Source organism: Salvelinus fontinalis, chromosome 40 (genome assembly GCF_029448725.1).
Source record: "Salvelinus fontinalis isolate EN_2023a chromosome 40, ASM2944872v1, whole genome shotgun sequence".
NCBI classification, from domain to species: Eukaryota; Metazoa; Chordata; class Actinopteri; order Salmoniformes; family Salmonidae; genus Salvelinus; species Salvelinus fontinalis.
Genome location: NC_074704.1, coordinates 1,947,293 through 1,968,609, shown reverse-complemented (window position 1 = coordinate 1,968,609; position 21,317 = coordinate 1,947,293). Strand labels below are relative to the sequence as shown.

At 48.0% G+C, this 21,317-nt stretch overlaps 1 protein-coding gene across 3 annotated transcripts in view; it reads left to right on the top strand.

Moving 5' to 3' along the window:
• LOC129839444 (E3 ubiquitin-protein ligase RBBP6-like) overlaps positions 1-20,993 on the top strand; it is a 38,625-nt gene extending 17,632 nt beyond the window's left edge. The window contains exons 6-17 of one of the 3 annotated variants that reach the window (XM_055906915.1): positions 1,253-1,349; positions 3,931-4,067; positions 4,391-4,500; positions 4,672-4,734; positions 6,057-6,160; positions 6,345-6,958; positions 7,065-7,131; positions 7,313-7,428; positions 10,590-10,943; positions 12,391-12,486; positions 12,640-15,162; positions 19,289-20,993. In XM_055906915.1, the coding sequence (XP_055762890.1) occupies positions 1,253-1,349; positions 3,931-4,067; positions 4,391-4,500; positions 4,672-4,734; positions 6,057-6,160; positions 6,345-6,958; positions 7,065-7,131; positions 7,313-7,428; positions 10,590-10,943; positions 12,391-12,486; positions 12,640-15,162; positions 19,289-20,207 (5,200 nt within the window). In that variant the 3' untranslated portion in view covers positions 20,208-20,993. Of the gene's footprint in view, positions 1-1,252; positions 1,350-1,579; positions 1,854-3,930; positions 4,068-4,390; positions 4,501-4,671; positions 4,735-6,056; positions 6,161-6,344; positions 6,959-7,064; positions 7,132-7,312; positions 7,429-10,589; positions 10,944-12,390; positions 12,487-12,639; positions 15,163-19,288 lie in introns of those variants that run through there. The other 2 variants (XM_055906914.1, XM_055906913.1) reach the window with 2 other exon arrangements.
• Positions 20,994-21,317: the final 324 nt, after the last annotated feature.

Sequence of the window (21,317 nt, the reverse complement as noted above, 5' to 3'; positions counted from 1 at the left end):
CAATGTCTTCAACTCCAAATAGATCTGTATAGTCCCAAGGTCTCCATATGGCTTTTTAATTAAAACTGAAGAACCATCTAACGATATATTATTCATTCGAAAGTATTCAGACAACCCCACCCCCACCTTGACTTTATCCACATTTTGTTACATTACAGCCTTATTTTAAAATGGATTACATTGTTCCCCCCCCCCTCAACAATCTACACACAATACCCCATAATGACATCACAATAATGACATCACAATAATGACATCACAATAATGACATCACAATACCCCATAATGACAAAGCCATAACATGTTTTTCGACATGTTTCCAAATGTATAAACAATTAGTCTGAAAGATCACATTTACATAAGTATTCTAGGGCCTGTCTTTTGTTCTTTTTTTTTTTTTTTGCAAGAGCTTTACTGTGTCTGGCTGCGTGATCAAAGGAGACTCCGTGCCAGAAAATTTGTGACAAAATGTTACAAAACCTGGCCAGAAATTCTAGTCTTCAGTCTCATGTCAAAGTAGAGTCTCAAGTTGTTTTATTTGTGACTGGAGTCAGACTCGAGTGTGGACTCCACACCTCTGCTGTTTTAGTGAACTGTAGTTTAATGTTTAAACTGAGACTCAGCGGCAGGATGAACCGCAGATGATGGGTGATGCAAGTTGATGCTCTCTGTCACAGAGTTTCTGTGTACGGGTACGCTTCATGCTTCAATGTGGTAGCTACGGGACCAAAACGGGGACAAGTTGATGCTCTCTGTCACAGAGTTTCTGTGTACGGGTACGCTTCATGCTTCAATGTGGTAGCTACGGGACCAAAACGGGGACAAGTTGATGCTCTCTGTCACAGAGTTTCTGTGTACGGGTACGCTTCATGCTTCAATGTGGTAGCTACGGGACCAAAACGGGGACAAGATGATGCTCTCTGTCACAGAGTTTCTGTGTACGGGTACGCTTCATGCTTCAATGTGGTAGCTACGGGACCAAAACGGGGACAAGTTTAGCCTCACGCTTCAACGCTCTTTAGTTGTTTGGGAGTCGACCCCGGTATTGGGAGTCGACCCCGGTATTGGGAGTCGACCCCGGTATTGGGAGTCGACCCCGGTATTGGGAGTCGACCCCGGTATTGGGAGTCGACCCCGGTATTGGGAGTCGACCCCGGTATTGGGAGTCGACCCCGGTATTGGGAGTCGACCCCGCTATTGCGGTCTACTTGGTGCTCACTGACTCTACCTTTTCTGTGTCTCTCCCCTCCAGTTACTCTAAGAAGGCCATCGGACCGCCTCCTGCACATTACACCTGCTATCGCTGTGGCAAGAACGGACACTACATCAAACACTGCCCCATGCAGATGGTACGACACTACATAACACTACATAACACTACATATACACTACACCTGCTATCGCTGTGGCAAGAACGGACACTACATCAAACACTGCCCCATGCAGATGGTACGACACTACATATACACTACATAACACTACATATACACTACACCTGCTATCGCTGTGGCAAGAACGGACACTACATCAAACACTGCCCCATGCAGATGGTACGACACTACATATACACTACATAACACTACATATACACTACACCTGCTATCGCTGTGGCAAGAACGGACACTACATCAAACACTGCCCCATGCAGATGGTACGACACTACATATACACTACATAACACTACATATACACTACACCTGCTATCGCTGTGGCAAGAACGGACACTACATCAAACACTGCCCCATGCAGATGGTACGACACTACATATACACTACATAACACTACATATACACTACACCTGCTATCGCTGTGGCAAGAACGGACACTACATCAAACACTGCCCCATGCAGATGGTACGACACTACATATAAATTCACCGGGCAGTTTATTAGGTACACGTCCCATCTAGTACCGGGACGGACCGCCCCCTTTTTTCCTCCAGAACGGCCTAAATTCTTCGGTGTATAGCTTCTTCAAGTCGGAAACGTTCCACAGGGATGTCGGTCCGTGCTGACGAGATGGCATCATGCAGTTGCTGCAGATTGGACGACGGTACACCACCACCACCAGCCTGTACCGTCGACAACAGGCAGGATGGGTCCATGGACTGATGCTGCTTACCCCAAATCCTGACTCTGCCACCAGCCTGTACCGTCGACACCAGGCATGATGGGGTCCATGGACTGATGCTGCTTACCCCAAATCCTGACTCTGCCACCAGCCTGTACCGTCGACACCAGGCAGGATGGGGCCATGGACTGATGCTGCTTACTCCAAATCCTGACTCTGCCACCAGCCTGTACCGTCGACACCAGGCAAGATGGGGCCATGGACTGATGCTGCTTACCCCAAATCCTGACTCTGCCACCAGCCTGTACCCTCAACACCAGGCAGGATGGGGCCATGGACTGATGCTGCTTACCCCAAATCCTGACTCTGCCACCAGCCTGTACCCTCGACACCAGGCAGGATGGGGCCATGGACTGATGCTGCTTACCCCAAATCCTGACTCTGCCACCAGCCTGTACCGTCGACACCAGGCAGGATGGGGTCCATGGACTGATGCTGCTTACCCCAAATCCTGACTCTGCCACCAGCCTGTACCGTCGACACCAGGCAGGATGGGGCCATGGACTGATGCTGCTTACCCCAAATCCTGACTCTGCCACCAGCCTGTACCGTCGACACCAGGTAGGATGGGGTCCATGGACTGATGCTGCTTACCCCAAATCCTGACTCTGCCACCAGCCTGTACCGTCGACACCAGGCAGGATGGGGCCATGGACTGATGCTGCTTACCCCAAATCCTGACTCTGCCACCAGCCTGTACCGTCGACACCAGGCAGGATGGGTCCATGGACTGATGCTGCTTACCCCAAATCCTGACTCTGCCACCAGCCTGTACCGTCGACACCAGGCAGGATGGGGCCATGGACTGATGCTGCTTACCCCAAATCCTGACTCTGCCACCAGCCTGTACCGTCGACACCAGGCAGGATGGGGCCATGGACTGATGCTGCTTACCCCAAATCCTGACACGATTATTGCCATTCACCTTCCACCTCTCATCAATGAGCTGTTTTCACCCACCAGACTGCCGCTGACTGGATGTTTTGTGTTTGTCGCACCGTTCTCAGTAAAGCCTAGACACTGTCGTGTGTGACAAGCCCAGGAGGGCGGCCGTTTCTGAGATACTGGAAACCGGCGCTCCCGTCACCAACGATTATACCGCGCTCAAAGTCGCTTAAGGTCACTGGTTTCTCCCGTTTCTAACCTTCAATACAACAGTAACTGAATGCCTCGATGCCTGTCTGCTTTATATAACAAGCCACAGCCACGTGACTCACTGTCTGTAGGAGCGAACCATTTTCATGAACTGGGTGGTGTACCTAATAAACTGTCCGGTCAGTATTCACTACATATACACTACACCTGCTATCGCTGTGGCAAGAACGGACACTACATCAAACACTGTCCCATGCAGATGGTACGACACTACATAACACTACATATACAATACATAACACTACATAACACAACGTGGTTTAACCCTACATGCTGTGTTGTAGGATAAGAGTATAGAGGCTCCTAAGCCAGTCAGGACCAGTAAGGGGATCACTACATATACACTACATAACATGACATATGGTATCTGTTGTAGGATATGAGTATAGAGGCCCCTAAGCCAGTCAGGACCAGTAAGGGGATCACTACATATACACTACATAACATGACATATGGTATCTGTTGTAGGATAAGAGTATAGAGGCCCCTAAGCCAGTCAGGACCAGTAAGGGGATCACTACATATACACTACATAACATAATATATGGTATCTGTGTTGTAGGATAAGAGTATAGAGGCCCCTAAGCCAGTCAGGACCGGTAAGGGGATCACTACATAACATGACATATGGTATCTGTGTTGCAGGATAAGAGTATAGAGGCCCCTAAGCCAGTCAGGACCAGTAAGGGGATCCCTCAGAGCTTTATGGTGAAGGCTGAACCAGGAACTAAAGGAGCCATGTTGACCAGCACTGGAGAATATGCTATTCCTGCTATAGACGCGTACGTACCACACGCTCTCTCTGTGTCTCTCTCCCTCTCTCTCTGTCTCTCTCTCTCTCTGTCTCTCTCTCTCTCTGTGTCTCTCTCTCTCTCTGTGTCTCTCTCTCTCTCTGTGTCTCTCTCTGTGTCTCTCTCTCTCTCTGTGTCTCTCTCTCTCTCTGTGTCTCTCTCTCTCTCTCTCTCTCTCTGTGTCTCTCTCTCTCTCTCTGTGTCTCTCTGTCTCTCTCATTCTCTCTGTCTCTCTCATTCTCTACCTCTGCTCATTTAGTGTTTTCGTGTTCTGGGTAGGAAGGAGAGAGTAAAGATAATATAATGTGTTGCAGGGAGGCCTATGCTCTGGGTAAGAAGGAACGTCCCCCCTTTGTTCCTCGTGAAGCGTCATCGTCTGAAGATGAGGCTGATCCAATCCCTGATGAGCTGCTCTGCCCCATCTGTAATTAACTCATTATTATTATTACATTTAATTATACAATTTGTTTATTGGTTTGATTTAACTAGGAAATCTTTTGTCAAAACACCAAAAAGTTATATCTGAGCAGCGATTTGTTGTTAAAATGTCTTTGAAACGCATCTTTGAATCACTTTGTCTTCTAATCTGTTCCAGGTAACGACCTGATGAGTGATGCTGTTGTCATACCCTGCTGTGGTAACTCCTACTGCGACGACTGTGAGTTAACACAGCAGTTTTCAAACTCTTCTTGCCCAGCCCCCCCCCGCCCCCAGACTAACCGGTGAGCCGGGGCGCCCCCCAGGCTAACCGGTGAGCCGGGGCGCCCCCCAGGCTAACCGGTGAGCCGGGGCGCCCCCCAGGCTAACCGGTGAGCCGGGGCGCCCCCCAGGCTAACCGGTGAGCCGGGGCGCCCCCCAGGCTAACCGGTGAGCCGGGGCGCCCCCCAGGCTAACCGGTGAGCCGGGGCGCCCCCCAGGCTAACCGGTGAGCCGGGGCGCCCCCCAGGCTAACCGGTGAGCCGGGGCGCCCCCCAGGCTAACCGGTGAGCCGGGGCGCCCCCCAGGCTAACCGGTGAGCCGGGGCGCCCCCCAGGCTAACCGGTGAGCCGGGGCGCCCCCCAGGCTAACCGGTGAGCCGGGGCGCCCCCCAGGCTAACCGGTGAGCCGGGGCGCCCCCCAGGCTAACCGGTGAGCCGGGGCGCCCCCCAGGCTAACCGGTGAGCCGGGGCGCCCCCCAGGCTAACCGGTGAGCCGGGGCCCCCCCCAGGCTAACCGGTGAGCCGGGGCCCCCCCCAGGCTAACCGGTGACCCGGGCCCCCCCCAGACTAACCGGTGAGCCGGGGCCCCACTTCCCCAGAGTGGGATGAACAGATGCTGGCTGTTCCTGTAGACTTCCAGTCGTTGAGCTAATGCTCGTTAACATTGTCTTTGTGAAACTACCTCTGATCTTCCTGTATCGTTAGCAGCGGACATGTGGTGAGCAATATATCTGGAACATCGAAAATTGCAAATAAATCACAGTATTGAATCGCAAAACACATCGTATCGGCGCCTAAGTATCGTGAGGTCCATGGCATTTCCCGTCCCCAGGTTATATTTTGGTCAGAATTCTGCCCTTTTTCAACGATAACATTTTTATTGATGAACTAGTCCCCTGATCACTCTACTGATGTAATACAACATTTATTTAGTGTGATGGTGAACTAGTCCCCTGAAGCAACACATTTATTTAGTGTGATGGTGAACTAGTCCCCTGAAGTAACACAACATGTATTTAGTGTGATGGTGAACTAGTCCCCTGAAGCAACACAATATTGTTTCCTTTCAATATGAATTGCACATTATTGGAAATGCAGATTCATGAAAGCTAACGGGAGGTGGGTCCTTATTGTCTCAACTAACAGTTCTGTATTTGGGGAAGTCCTTATTGTCTCAACTAACAGTTCTGTATTTGGGGAAGTCCTTATTGTCTCAAGTAACAGTTCTTTATTTGTTTCACCCCTGACCTCTAACCTCTTTGTATGACCTTTTAACCTCTAGGTATCAGGACCAGTCTGCTGGACTCAGAGGAACACACCTGTTTCACCTGCAAACAGTCTGACGTCTCACCTGACGCTCTCATCGCTAACAAGTTCCTACGACAGGTACACGTCACAGAGACGCGCACATTAAGACAAACTACACACACACACACACAGTCGGTCGGTCAGTAATTAAACTACACTCATATACACACTATAGTTTTATTTATTCAAAATCTCTCTCCCCCCTCCCTCGGTCTCTCTCCCCTCTCTTTGTCTCTCTCTCTCGGTCTCTCTCTCCCCTCAGGCAGTGAATAACTTTAAGAATGAATCTGGTTACACCAAACCAGCACGAAACAAAACCCTGCAGCAGTCTGCCCCGCCCCCAGCACGGCCTCAGCCATTCAGAACCCTCGGCTCACGCCAGCAGGACCCCCTATTGGCCAACAGTCGCCAGCAGGACCCCCTATTGGCCAGCGCTCGCCAGCAGGACCCCCTATTGGCCAGCGCTCGCCAGCAGGACCCCCTATTGGCCAGCGCTCGCCAGCAGGACCCCCTATTGGCCAGCGCTCGCCAGCAGGACCCCCTATTGGCCAACGCTCGCCAGCAGGACCCCCTATTGGCCAACGCTCGCCAGCAGGACCCCCTATTGGCCAACGCTCGCCAGCAGGACCCCCTATTGGCCAACGCTCGCCAGCAGGACCCCTTATCGACCAACGCTCGCCAGCAGGACCCCCTATTGGTTAACACCTCTCGCCCCCCAGCCTCCCTCACTCCTCCTGTCACCCTGACACAAAGCCTGCCCATTCAGACCCCACCGATTGGACCGCCTGAGGTGTCAATCTCTCCTGACCCCACACCAGAACCACACCGGGCGGAGCCACGGCACTTGGCCAATCACAACGAGCCGCCGCCGCCAGGGTGAGTTGCCGTGACTACGGACGCCACACAGATACACGTCTCAACCGTTGATAATTGACTGATTTGATTAACTCACTGATTCATTGGTGGGTTTTTTCTCTCTCAGTGAGATGGAGGCGGGGCCTTACATGATATCAGAGCCACCAATCAGATCAGCCGACAGCGGACCTCAGGTGAGAGACACCTGCTACTAGTTGTCTTAGAGGCTACATAAGGTTCTTATGACCTGTCATAGCCTCTGTAGATTCTAAGACACATTATTCCCATTTTTTTTTTTACCTGTATTTTATTTGCATTTCCTAAAATGTTCCTGTGTATTTCCTTGAGCTTTCTCTCTCCTGATTGGTTCCCCAGGGATACCACATGCCTATGATTGGTCACCCTCCACCCATAAGGCCCTCCCACCCATCAGGTCCACCTCCACAGCCCTCCCATTCCCACAGAGGAGGACCCAGACCACCTTGGGACAGGTACGACACTGATCACACAGGGCTACTGTAGAATACAGGACTATAGAATATAGTGGTCAACTGGTCAAAACAGGGTTACTGTAGAATACAGGACTATAGAATATAGTGGTCAAAACAGGGTTACTGTAGAATACAGGACTATAGAATATAGTGGTCAAAACAGGGTTACTGTAGAATACAGGACTATAGAATATAGTGGTCAAAACAGGGCTACTGTAGAACACAGGACTATAGAATATAGTGGTCAAAACAGGGTTACTGTAGAATACAGGACTATAGAATATAGTGGTCAACTGGTCAAAACAGGGTTACTGTAGAATACAGGACTATAGAATATAGTGGTCAAAACAGGGTTACTGTAGAATACAGGACTATAGAATATAGTGGTCAACTGGTCAAAACAGGGTTACTGTAGACTACAGGACTATAGAATATAGTGGTCAAAACAGGGTTACTGTAGAATACAGGACTATAGAATATAGTGGTCAAAACAGGGCTACTGTAGAATACAGGACTATAGAATATAGTGGTCAAAACAGGGCTCCTGTAGAATACAGGACTATAGAATATAGTGGTCAAAACAGGGTTACTGTAGAATACAGGACTATAGAATATAGTGGTCAACTGGTCAAAACAGGGTTACTGTAGAATACAGGACTATAGAATATAGTGGTCAACTGGTCAAAACAGGGTTACTGTAGAATACAGGACTATAGAATATAGTGGTCAAAACAGGGTTACTGTAGAATACAGGACTATAGAATATAGTGGTCAAAACAGGGTTACTGTAGAATACAGGACTATAGAATATAGTGGTCAAAACAGGGCTACTGTAGAACACAGGACTATAGAATATAGTGGTCAAAACAGGGTTACTGTAGAATACAGGACTATAGAATATAGTGGTCAACTGGTCAAAACAGGGTTACTGTAGAATACAGGACTATAGAATATAGTGGTCAAAACAGGGTTACTGTAGAATACAGGACTATAGAATATAGTGGTCAAAACAGGGTTACTGTAGAATACAGGACTATAGAATATAGTGGTCAAAACAGGGCTCCTGTAGAATACAGGACTATAGAATATAGTGGTCAAAACAGGGCTCCTGTAGAATACAGGACTATAGAATATAGTGGTCAAAGCAGGGTTACTGTAGAATACAGGACTATAGAATATAGTGGTCAAAACAGGGTTACTGTAGAATACAGGACTATAGAATATAGTGGTCAACTGGTCAAAACAGGGTTACTGTAGAATACAGGACTATAGAATATAGTGGTCAAAACAGGGTTACTGTAGAATACAGGACTATAGAATATAGTGGTCAAAACAGGGTTACTGTAGAATACAGGACTATAGAATATAGTGGTCAAAACAGGGCTCCTGTAGAATACAGGACTATAGAATATAGTGGTCAAAACAGGGCTCCTGTAGAATACAGGACTATAGAATATAGTGGTCAAAACAGGGTTACTGTAGAATACAGGACTATAGAATATAGTGGTCAAAACAGGGTTACTGTAGAATACAGGACTATAGAATATAGTGGTCAAAACGGGGTTACTGTAGAATACAGGACTATAGAATATAGTGGTCAAAACAGGGTTACTGTAGAATACAGGACTATAGAATATAGTGGTCAAAACAGGGTTACTGTAGAATACAGGACTATAGAATATAGTGGTCAAAACAGGGCTACTGTAGACTACAGGACTATAGAATATAGTGGTCAAAGCAGGGTTACTGTAGAATACAGGACTATAGAATATAGTGGTCAAAACAGGGTTACTGTAGAATACAGGACTATAGAATATAGTGGTCAAAACAGGGTTACTGTAGAATACAGGACTATAGAATATAGTGGTCAACTGGTCAAAACAGGGTTACTGTAGAATACAGGACTATAGAATATAGTGGTCAAAACAGGGTTACTGTAGAATACAGGACTATAGAATATAGTGGTCAAAACAGGGTTACTGTAGAATACAGGACTATAGAATATAGTGGTCAAAACAGGGCTCCTGTAGAATACAGGACTATAGAATATAGTGGTCAAAACAGGGTTACTGTAGAATACAGGACTATAGAATATAGTGGTCAACTGGTCAAAACAGGGTTACTGTAGAATACAGGACTATAGAATATAGTGGTCAAAACAGGGTTACTGTAGAATACAGGACTATAGAATATAGTGGTCAAAACAGGGTTACTGTAGAATACAGGACTATAGAATATAGTGGTCAAAACAGGGCTACTGTAGAACACAGGACTATAGAATATAGTGGTCAAAACAGGGTTACTGTAGAATACAGGACTATAGAATATAGTGGTCAACTGGTCAAAACAGGGTTACTGTAGAATACAGGACTATAGAATATAGTGGTCAAAACAGGGTTACTGTAGAATACAGGACTATAGAATATAGTGGTCAAAACAGGGTTACTGTAGAATACAGGACTATAGAATATAGTGGTCAAAACAGGGCTCCTGTAGAATACAGGACTATAGAATATAGTGGTCAAAACAGGGCTCCTGTAGAATACAGGACTATAGAATATAGTGGTCAAAACAGGGTTACTGTAGAATACAGGACTATAGAATATAGTGGTCAAAACAGGGTTACTGTAGAATACAGGACTATAGAATATAGTGGTCAAAACGGGGTTACTGTAGAATACAGGACTATAGAATATAGTGGTCAAAACAGGGTTACTGTAGAATACAGGACTATAGAATATAGTGGTCAAAACAGGGTTACTGTAGAATACAGGACTATAGAATATAGTGGTCAAAACAGGGCTACTGTAGACTACAGGACTATAGAATATAGTGGTCAAAACAGGGTTACTGTAGAATACAGGACTATAGAATATAGTGGTCAAAGCAGGGTTACTGTAGAATACAGGACTATAGAATATAGTGGTCAAAACAGGGTTACTGTAGAATACAGGACTATAGAATATAGTGGTCAAAACAGGGTTACTGTAGAATACAGGACTATAGAATATAGTGGTCAAAACAGGGTTACTGTAGAATACAAGACTATAGAATATAGTGGTCAACTGGTCAAAGCAGTGTTACTGTAATGCTGTTTTGTCACCTTTGTATAAGAGCTACCTAAAATTGTAACCCTCCCCCTCTCTCTCACCCCACTACAGACCCTACAGACCTCTTTCTGACCACGTTCAACCCCCACACCACCCCCCTCCTTCTGCCCCGGGCCCAGCCCCTCACCTCTACCCGGGCCCTAACCTCTACCACCCTCCCCCCAATCCCCACTCCATCCCTCCCCAGTCCTACCCCCCTCCCTACTCCACCGGACCCCCTCCCCCTGTTAACTACCCCCCCCAGTCCCTCTATCAACACGGCCAGATGCCTCCGGGGGTTAATGCCCCCTGGGTTCCCCCTCCCAACACCCAGCCCCTCTCGCTGGGCCCCCCACCCCTCCTACCCTCCGGACCCCCCCTCTCCAAGGAGGACTTCTACAGACAGAGGAGACTCCGACAGGACCAGTGAGTTACACCTGATTTCATTCAATGTAATAATGCTAGCCTGAGGCTGGTACCTTCACATTACTGGTAGTAAACAATGGCCGGTTTACACAGGCAGCCCAATTCTCATCTTTTCCAGATCTGATCATTTGAATTGCTGCCTGTGTTAAATGCAGACGATGTGCCAAACTAGCCCACCATGGCATGGTGCAGAATGTTACCCCCGGGCTAGTAGCGGGGGAATCTTACCACGAGCTAGAAGCGGGGGAATCTTACCCCGGGCTAGTAGCGGGGGAATCTTACCCCGGGCTAGTAGCGGGGGAATCTTACCACGGGCTAGTAGCGGGGGAATCTTACCACGGGCTAGTAGCGGGGGAATCTTACCCCGGGCTAGTAGCGGGGGAATCTTACCCCGGGCTAGTAGCGGGGGAATCTTACCACGGGCTAGTAGCGGGGGAATCTTACCACGGGCTAGTAGCGGGGGAATCTTACCCCGGGCTAGTAGCGGGGGAATCTTACCACGGGCTAGTAGCGGGGGAATGTTACCACGGGCTAGTAGCGGGGGAATCTTACCCCGGGCTAGTAGCGGGGGAATCTTACCCCGGGCTAGTAGCGGGGGAATCTTACCACGGGCTAGTAGCGGGGGAATGTTACCCCGGGCTAGTAGCGGGGGAATCTTACCCCGGGCTAGTGGCGGGGGGGGAACGTTACCCCGGGCTAGTGGCGGGGGGGGAACGTTACCCCGGGCTAGTGGCGGGGGGGGAACGTTACCCCGGGCTAGTGGCGGGGGGGGAACGTTACCCCGGGCTAGTGGCGGGGGGGGAACGTTACCCCGGGCTAGTGGCGGGGGGGGAACGTTACCCCGGTTTAGTGGCGGGGGGGGAACGTTACCCCGGTTTAGTGGCGGGGGGGGAACGTTACCCCGGGCTAGTGGCGGGGGGGGAACGTTACCCCGGTTTAGTGGCGGGGGGGAACGTTACCCCGGTTTAGTGGCGGGGGGGAACGTTACCCCGGTTTAGTGGCGGGGGGGAACGTTACCCCGGTTTAGTGGCGGGGGGGAACGTTACCCCGGTTTAGTGGCGGGGGGGAACGTTACCCCGGTTTAGTGGCGGGGGGGAACGTTACCCCGGTTTAGTGGCGGGGGGGGAACGTTACCCCGGTTTAGTGGCGGGGGGGGAACGTTACCCCGGTTTAGTGGCGGGGGGGGGAACGTTACCCCGGTTTAGTGGCGGGGGGGGGAACGTTACCCCGGTTTAGTGGCGGGGGGGGAACGTTACCCCGGTTTAGTGGCGGGGGGGAACGTTACCCCGGTTTAGTGGCGGGGGGGAACGTTACCCCGGGCTAGTAACCCGACTGGCCAGTATCCTAAATCCTTGCGTTCCGTGGCTTAGAGAGATTGACCTGGTCAAAGGTTTCCTTCAGACATGTATTATGGGATGTGACCAGTCCTGTCTCTCTGCGTTACCAGGGTAACGTCCAAGCTGGATGAGTTCACTAAAGACTTTGCCAAAGAGCTGATGGAATACAGACCTGCTCCCAAGAGACGGAGACGCTCCTACTCCAGGTAACACGCACAATGACATCTGATCATATTTCTGGATTATTAAACCTCTTGAACTGTTCATAGAGATATATTCTCTGATATCTAGGACAGAGATGATATGATTTGTGTAGAGATGTTAATCAGACATATCAAGTTGTTTTTTTTCCTCCCCAGGTCTCGTTCCTACAGTCGTTCTCCTTTCAGCCGTTCCCCCTACTCCCGATCCCGTTCTCCTCGCTCTCGCTCCAGGTCTTACTCGTACACCCCCAGCCGCTCCCGCTCACGTTCCAGGTCTTACGGACGCTCCCCCTTCTCCAGACGCAACGGAGGCCGGGGGGGACGCAGCCGCTCCTACGGCCGCTCGCCACGGTCCCGCTCACGCTCCCGTTCCTACGGCTACCGTCGCTCCGGCTCTCCTCGCTCCCCTCCGCCTTACCGAGGTGGTGGTGGTGGTGGTGGTGGTGGTGGGGGGGGCTGGGAAGGAGGAGACGGAGCTGAAGGAGGAGGGGGGTATCGGCCCAGGTCTCGCTCCCCGGGGGGCTACAGGAGGAGCAGGAGTCCAGGAGGGGTTAGAGGTCACCATAAGCCCCCCCCTCGAGAGCCGCCTCCTTACGAGCATAAAGGTGGACCTGACCTGTCTCCCGGGGGCAGGGAGCGCTGGGAGAGAGATAGCTACAGACAGTGGGAGAAAGAGTACAGGGACTGGTACAACAAGTACTACAAAGACTACAGTACCCAGCATGCCTCTGTGCACCACCGCGGTGGCCGGGGCAGCAGAGAGAGGGACCGCCTCTCCCCTCCACCCAGAGACTACTCCCCCCAGGGGCGGGTGAGGAGGGGTGAGAGAGGGGGACCTCCCGGACCCCACAGAACTCACCACGCCTTGTCCGCTCTGCCCTCTGCCTCCGTCAGGGGGAATGGAAGTAAGGAGCGCACGCAGGGGGACGCTAGTAAAGAGCGCACGCAGGGGGGAACCAAAACGTCAGAGGGTGGAACTAAAACTCTGAAAGGGAAGAAACTGAAGAAGAAGAAGAACGGGGAGGAGCTGGATTCAGCCAACCAATCACTGGACAGGGGTGATGCCACACCCGTCAGGGACGAGCCAATGGATGAACTCCACACCCTGACCCCTAGCAAAGCCCCACCCACCTCCACCAAGGTCTCGACCAATAAGGCAGCGCTGCTGTCTGGTAAAACCCCTCCCACCTCTTCCAGCCAGTCAGAGAAGAGCAGGAAGGAGAAGGGGGGCAAGGTGAAAGTAAAGACGGAAGGCAAGGTGAAAGGAGAGAAGGTTAAGAGAAAGACAGGAGGAGAGGCGACGGTCACGGCCTCTAAGAACAAAGAGTCTTCAGCCACCAAATCAACCAAAGCGTCTAAGGTCAAATCAGACGAGCCAATCAAGAGAGAGAAGGGGCGTAGCACCCCTACTGTTAGAGGAAGTTTGGCTAAACTCCCCCTGCCCCGCCCCCTCCCCCCTCACCCCCACGACCTCCCTAAACACCTGGGTGACCCCCGCGGGGGAAGGAGAGACCCCATTCACGGTGTCGGGGTACGCCTCCCTGGTCGCCCCCTCCAGCCTGCACCTCCCTCCCCAGCAGAGAAGAGGAGGAGAGTGGAGGAGAGGGAAAGGGGGAGGGGGATGGACAGAGGGATGGGGGGCCCCCCGGCTAAGCTGCGCCGTGCCGAGGGGCCGTACCCCCAGAGAGGACTTCCAGCCAAGCCTCACCTCCTCCTGAACCTGGCATGCAGAGAGACGGGTAGAGGAGAGGGTCTGCTCCCCATCCCTGGAACCTCGCAGACAGGGAGGCTAGATCGTTTCCATCCCATCTCCATCTCCATCCCTGGGCCTGGTTCCTCCATGGACCTGGGGAGAGAGGGGAGAGGCGACGGGCTGCTGCCCACCCCAGGGAGCTCTGAGGCGGGCAGAAGAGAGAGTGACAGGGGGTCTATCTGGCCTCTCATGGGTCTGCAGGTCAAACCCTTCCCCCAGAGGAGAATCAAACTGAACAGAGACCTAGGGAGGAACAGCACTATGTCCCGCCCAGAGGAGAGACCAGCTCCAGCTACTAATATCACCACTACTACTATCACCACTACTGGAGAGAGACCGGCTGCTCCCGAGAGAGGAGCAGCAGAGAGGGATGGAGGGATGGAGAGGGTGGCGGTGATGGTGGAGCGGAGGTCGTCTGGCGAGAGGTCAGAGGTCAGGTCTGTTAGGTCAGAGAGGCCGTCGTCGGGGGAACGTTTGCCGGAGAGAGGAGGAGGAGGAAGGTCAGTCTCTCTAGACCGCATGACCATCGCGGAACGCTCAGCCATCGCTAAGAAACCTGACGTCACCAGGGAGAGAACAGAGAGCGAGTACACTCCGCCCACTGAGAGAGAGAGACCAGCTGAGAGCTCCAAGGAGAGAGAGAGACCAGCGTCAGCCAAGACAGACAGGTCATCATCCAGGGAGAGGTCAGCCACCAGGGAACAGAAAGGAGAGCGAGGAGGAGAGAAGACCTCGTCCTCCGTAGACAGACCTGCCTCTACAGGAGAGCGAGCGGCAGGGACCCAGAGAGAGACTGTAGCTGAAGACAGAGCAGCAGCAGCAGCGGTGAAGGAGGGTTCTGGTTCTGGGAAGACCAGAAAGATCAGCAGAAAGAGTTCTGAGCCCACGGTCCACCACTCATCAGACCACTCTGTCACTTCAACTGGGTGAGTTGCCCTTTCAACCTCTGACCTTCCAACGGTTCTTTATTAACCCGTGTTGTTAATCAACAATCATTGTGGTTTCAGACCACAATCAACGTTCCAGAGTTTTCTCCTTTAGTTATTAACACTATCAGCGTTCTAGAGTTTTCTCCTTTAGTTAACACTATCAGCGTTCTAGAGTTTTCTCCTTTTAGTTATTAACACTATCAGCGTTCTAGAGTTTTCTCCTTTAGTTATTAACACTATCAGCGTTCTAGAGTGTTCTCCTTTAGTTATTAACACTATCAGCGTTCTAGAGTGTTCTCCTTTAGTTAACACTATCAGCGTTCTAGAGTTTTCTCCTTTAGTTAACACTATCAGCGTTCTAGAGTTTTCTCCTTTAATTAACACTATCAGCGTTCTAGAGTTTTCTCCTTTAGTTAACACTATCAGCGTTCTAGAGTTTTCTCCTTTAGTTAACACTATCAGCGTTCTAGAGTTTTCTCCTTTAGTTAACACTATCAGCGTTCTAGAGTTTTCTCCTTTAGTTATTAACACTATCAGCGTTCTAGAGTTTTCTCCTTTAGTTATTAACACTATCAGCGTTCTAGAGTTTTCTCCTTTAGTTATTACTATCAGCGTTCTAGAGTTTTCTCCTTTAGTTAACACTATCAGCGTTCTAGAGTTTTCTCCTTTAGTTAACACTATCAGCGTTCTAGAGTTTTCTCCTTTAGTTAACACTATCAGCGTTCTAGAGTTTTCTCCTTTAGTTATTAACACTATCAGCGTTCTAGAGTTTTCTCCTTTAGTTATTACTATCAGCGTTCTAGAGTTTTCTCCTTTAGTTAACACTATCAGCGTTCTAGAGTTTTCTCCTTTAGTTAACACTATCAGCGTTCTAGAGTTTTCTCCTTTAGTTAACACTATCAGCGTTCTAGAGTTTTCTCCTTTAGTTATTAACACTATCAGCGTTCTAGAGTTTTCTCCTTTAGTTATTAACACTATCAGCGTTCTAGAGTTTTCTCCTTTAGTTATTACTATCAGCGTTCTAGAGTTTTCTCCTTTAGTTAACACTATCAGCGTTCTAGAGTTTTCTCCTTTAGTTAACACTATCAGCGTTCTAGAGTTTTCTCCTTTAGTTAACACTATCAGCGTTCTAGAGTTTTCTCCTTTAGTTAACACTATCAGCGTTCTAGAGTTTTCTCCTTTAGTTAACACTATCAGCGTTCTAGAGTTTTCTCCTTTAATTAACACTATCAGCGTTCTAGAGTTTTCTCCTTTAGTTAACACTATCAGCGTTCTAGAGTTTTCTCCTTTAGTTAACACTATCAGCGTTCTAGAGTTTTCTCCTTTAGTTAACACTATCAGCGTTCTAGAGTTTTCTCCTTTAGTTAACACTATCAGCGTTCTAGAGTTTTCTCCTTTAGTTAACACTATCAGCGTTCTAGAGTTTTCTCCTTTAGTTATTAACACTATCAGCGTTCTAGAGTTTTCTCCTTTAGTTAACACTATCAGCGTTCTAGAGTTTTCTCCTTTAGTTATTAACACTATCAGCGTTCTAGAGTTTTCTCCTTTAGTTATTAACACTATCAGCGTTCTAGAGTGTTCTCCTTTAGTTATTAACACTATCAGCGTTCTAGAGTTTTCTCCTTTAGTTAACACTATCAGCGTTCTAGAGTTTTCTCCTTTAGTTAACACTATCAGCGTTCTAGAGTTTTCTCCTTTAGTTAACACTATCAGCGTTCTAGAGTTTTCTCCTTTAGTTAACACTATCAGCGTTCTAGAGTTTTCTCCTTTAGTTATTAACACTATCAGCGTTCTAGAGTTTTCTCCTTTAGTTATTAACACTATCAGCGTTCTAGAGTTTTCTCCTTTAGTTATTAACACTATCAGCGTTCTAGAGTTTTCTCCTTTAGTTATTAACACTATCAGCGTTCTAGAGTGTTCTCCTTTAGGTAACACTATCAGCGTTCTAGAGTTTTCTCCTTTAGTTAACACTATCAGCGTTCTAGAGTTTTCTCCTTTAGTTAACACTATCAGCGTTCTAGAGTTTTCTCCTTTAGTTAACACTATCAGCGTTCTAGAGTTTTCTCCTTTAGTTAACACTATCAGCGTTCTAGAGTTTTCTCCTTTAGTTAACACTATCAGCGTTCTAGAGTTTTCTCCTTTAGTTAACACTATCAGCGTTCTAGAGTTTTCTCCTTTAGTTAACACTATCAGCGTTCTAGAGTTTTCTCCTTTAGTTAACACTATCAGCGTTCTAGAGTTTTCTCCTTTAGTTAACACTATCAGCGTTCTAGAGTGTTCTCCTTTAGTTGTTAACACTATCAGCGTTCTAGAGTTTTCTCCTTTAGTTATTAACACTATCAGCGTTCTAGAGTTTTCTCCTTTAGTTATTAACACTATCAGCATTCTAGAGTTTTCTCCTTTAGTTATTAACACTATCAGCGTTCTAGAGTTTTCTCCTTTAGTTAACACTATCAGCGTTCTAGAGTTTTCTCCTTTAGTTAACACTATCAGCGTTCTAGAGTTTTCTCCTTTAGTTAACACTATCAGCGTTCTAGAGTTTTCTCCTTTAGTTAACACTATCAGCGTTCTAGAGTTTTCTCCTTTAATTAACACTATCAGCGTTCTAGAGTTTTCTCCTTTAGTTAACACTATCAGCGTTCTAGAGTTTTCTCCTTTAGTTAACACTATCAGCGTTCTAGAGTTTTCTCCTTTAGTTAACACTATCAGCGTTCTAGAGTTTTCTCCTTTAGTTAACACTATCAGCGTTCTAGAGTGTTCTCCTTTAGTTAACACTATCAGCGTTCTAGAGTTTTCTCCTTTAGTTAACACTATCAGCGTTCTAGAGTTTTCTCCTTTAGTTAACACTATCAGCGTTCTAGAGTTTTCTCCTTTAGTTAACACTATCAGCGTTCTAGAGTGTTCTCCTTTAGTTATTAACACTATCAGCGTTCTAGAGTTTTCTCCTTTAGTTAACACTATCAGCGTTCTAGAGTTTTCTCCTTTAGTTAACACTATCAGCGTTCTAGAGTTTTCTCCTTTAGTTAACACTATCAGCGTTCTAGAGTGTTCTCCTTTAGTTAACACTATCAGCGTTCTAGAGTTTTCTCCTTTAGTTAACACTATCAGCGTTCTAGAGTTTTCTCCTTTAGTTAACACTATCAGCGTTCTAGAGTGTTCTCCTTTAGTTATTAACACTATCAGCGTTCCAGAGTGTTCTCCTTTAGTTATTAACACTATCAGCGTTCTAGAGTTTTCTCCTTTAGTTAACACTATCAGCGTTCTAGAGTGTTCTCCTTTAGTTATTAACACTATCAGCGTTCTAGAGTTTTCTCCTTTAGTTATTAACACTATCAGCGTTCTAGAGTTTTCTCCTTTAGTTAACACTATCAGCGTTCTAGAGTGTTCTCCTTTAGTTATTAACACTATCAGCGTTCTAGAGTTTTCTCCTTTAGTTATTAACACTATCAGCGTTCTAGAGTTTTCTCCTTTAGTTAACACTATCAGCGTTCTAGAGTTTTCTCCTTTAGTTATTAACACTATCAGCGTTCTAGAGTTTTCTCCTTTAGTTATTAACACTATCAGCGTTCTAGAGTTTTCTCCTTTAGTTATTACTATCAGCGTTCTAGAGTTTTCTCCTTTAGTTATTAACACTATCAACGTTTCCCTTTGTGAGAATTGTGATTGAATATTCTGCACAGACCGGTGCAACATAACCAATCAGAGCTGCAGTAGGCCTATATGCAAATAGCCATTGCCATATATGGATCTGTGCCATTCACTGAACAAATTACCACAGTAGCCTACTTGGCCACTGTTAAAACTGGAACTGAAAGCGGGTAGGGCCTTCACAGTAAACGGGTAGAGCCTTCACAGTAAACGGGTAGGGCCTTCACAGTAAGCGGGTAGGGCCTTCACAGTAAACGTGCACCGGAAGTTGCACAGTGTTTTCATAACATTCAAGTTTGCACTCAGCAGACCTGAAATTTGCTCAGTGACGAAACAAATTAAAGGGAACATTCGTTATAATGCTTCCTAGATGATGTCGCTAACCCCTGATCCAAGATCTGTGTATATAACATGGTTATCATGGTTTCTAGTTGATGTTCTCTCTAACCCCTGATCTTGGATTTGTGTGTTCCAGCAGCAGCAGGGCTGTAGAGGAGAGGTCTGAGCCGGGCCAGAGCCAGGGTGCCGTGTCTAAACCCCGGGACCTCCAGACCCAGAGGAGACCCAGTCCCGTCCAGTTCCCCAGCCCAGGCAGGGAGAGGGACCGTGGGACCGGAGGAGTCCTCATCCAGCCTCCACCCCGGTCCAAGTGGGAGAGAGAGGAGGAGGAGGAGGAAGAGGAGCAGCACTCAGCGTCCAGGGAGAACGGGGCGTTGGCGGTTTCCTCCTCCGTGCCCAGAGACGCTCTGAGGAGAGAAGCCTCACCAGCACCACCTAGTGGCCAAGGCAGAGAGGTGCAGGGTAGTGTCTCTAAAACAGCCAACACAGAGGGGAGGAGAGGGAAGGAGGAGGGGACTAGGAGGAGGGAGGAAGGCAGAGGGCTTAAAAAGGGGCAGGTGAACTTTAGAAAACCAGCTAAGACCGAATCCAGAGGGGTGAAGGAGGAAGGAAGAGGAGGGGCAGGGAGGGAGGAGAGTCGAGGGGCGGGGCTAGAGCCAAGGCGACAGCGTCTGTGTTCTGACCTGGGTAGAGAGACGGACGAGGCAGCCTTCGTCCCCGACTACAGCGAAGGGGAGGGGTCAGACGGGGAGAGAGGCAGTGGCCTGAGCCATAGCCCCTCTCACAACACCCAGAGCCCCGCCTCCCAGAGCCCCGGCGGCTCCCCTAGCAACCACAGCGGCTCCACGGCGACGGACAAGAAGAAGAAGAAGAAACACAAGAAACATAAAAAACACAAGAAGCACAAGAAGCATTCTGCCGACGCTGAGCCTCCCGCCGAAGGAAGGAAGGAACACAAACACAAGAACAAGAAGAAGAAGCACAGGAAGAATAAGGAGGAGGAGGGAGGAGGGGAGGCAGAGGAGAAGACTGGGCAGGAGTCAACCACCATCTGAGACCCTGCTAGCTCATGCTAGCTCCGTTAGCATCTAGCTAATGGTTACAACCTGACTTTTCTAGTTCATGCTAGCTCTTTTAGCATCTAGCTAAAGACTACAACTGAGACTGCTAGCTCACGCTAGCTCCGTTAGCATCTAGCTAATGGTTACAACCTGAGTTTGCTAGCTCCGTTAGCATCTAGCTAATGGTTACAACCTGAGTTTGCTAGCTCCGTTAGCATTTAGCTAAAGGTTATAACTGGACTAAACCTTCTTGGGGGATACTTTGTCAAATTCTTTTAAATACTTAAGCTGAGCTGGATATAGTTTGTTTATGTATAATGGAACCACTGGAATAAGTGGAGCTCACCTCAGATATTTGTAAGTATTCTGTGTTTTCTGTTAATGTGATGCAGGTTCTCTGTGAATGTGTTTTTGTACAGAGATGATGCTGCAGTATATTACCCTGATCTATGGCTATAAGGTGTCTGAAACGTCCCAAATAAAACCCTGTTCACTATATAGTACACTTTGTTTGACCAGAGTCTTATGGGCCGTAGTCAAACGTAGTTCACTATAAAGGGAATAGGGGTTAATTTGGGACACCTCCCTGATGTATAGTAGGTTCTCATCATGTTCATATGAACTGATCTGAAGTCAGGCTAACTGAATGGTGACTAGTGGAAGTTACTATTCTTAAACTTTTTTTTAAATTAAAATGTTTTTTCCCGTTTAAACTTTCTGACTGTTGTCTTTTCATTTATAGTTTGGTGAATAAAACACGTCTAATGTTTATTATCAGAATCCCACAGTTCTTGTTTTTTTTTACTTTGACACATTTTTCAGATGTTAAATGGTTTATTTTCTAAACCCATAACACTTGTAATACCCGCTTATGTTCAGAACCCTAGGGAAATCAATGGAGTTGAACACTTCTCATTAATGCAAAATCAAAGTTTTGTGAAACATCTTAAGCACAATTAGCTTAGTCACCAATACATAATGATAAACTCACTGGTTAGTCACCAATCCGTAATGATTAACTCACTGGTTAGTCACCAATCCGTAATGATTAACTCACTGGTTAGTCACCAATCCATAATGATAAACCTCAATCAGATCAAGCGT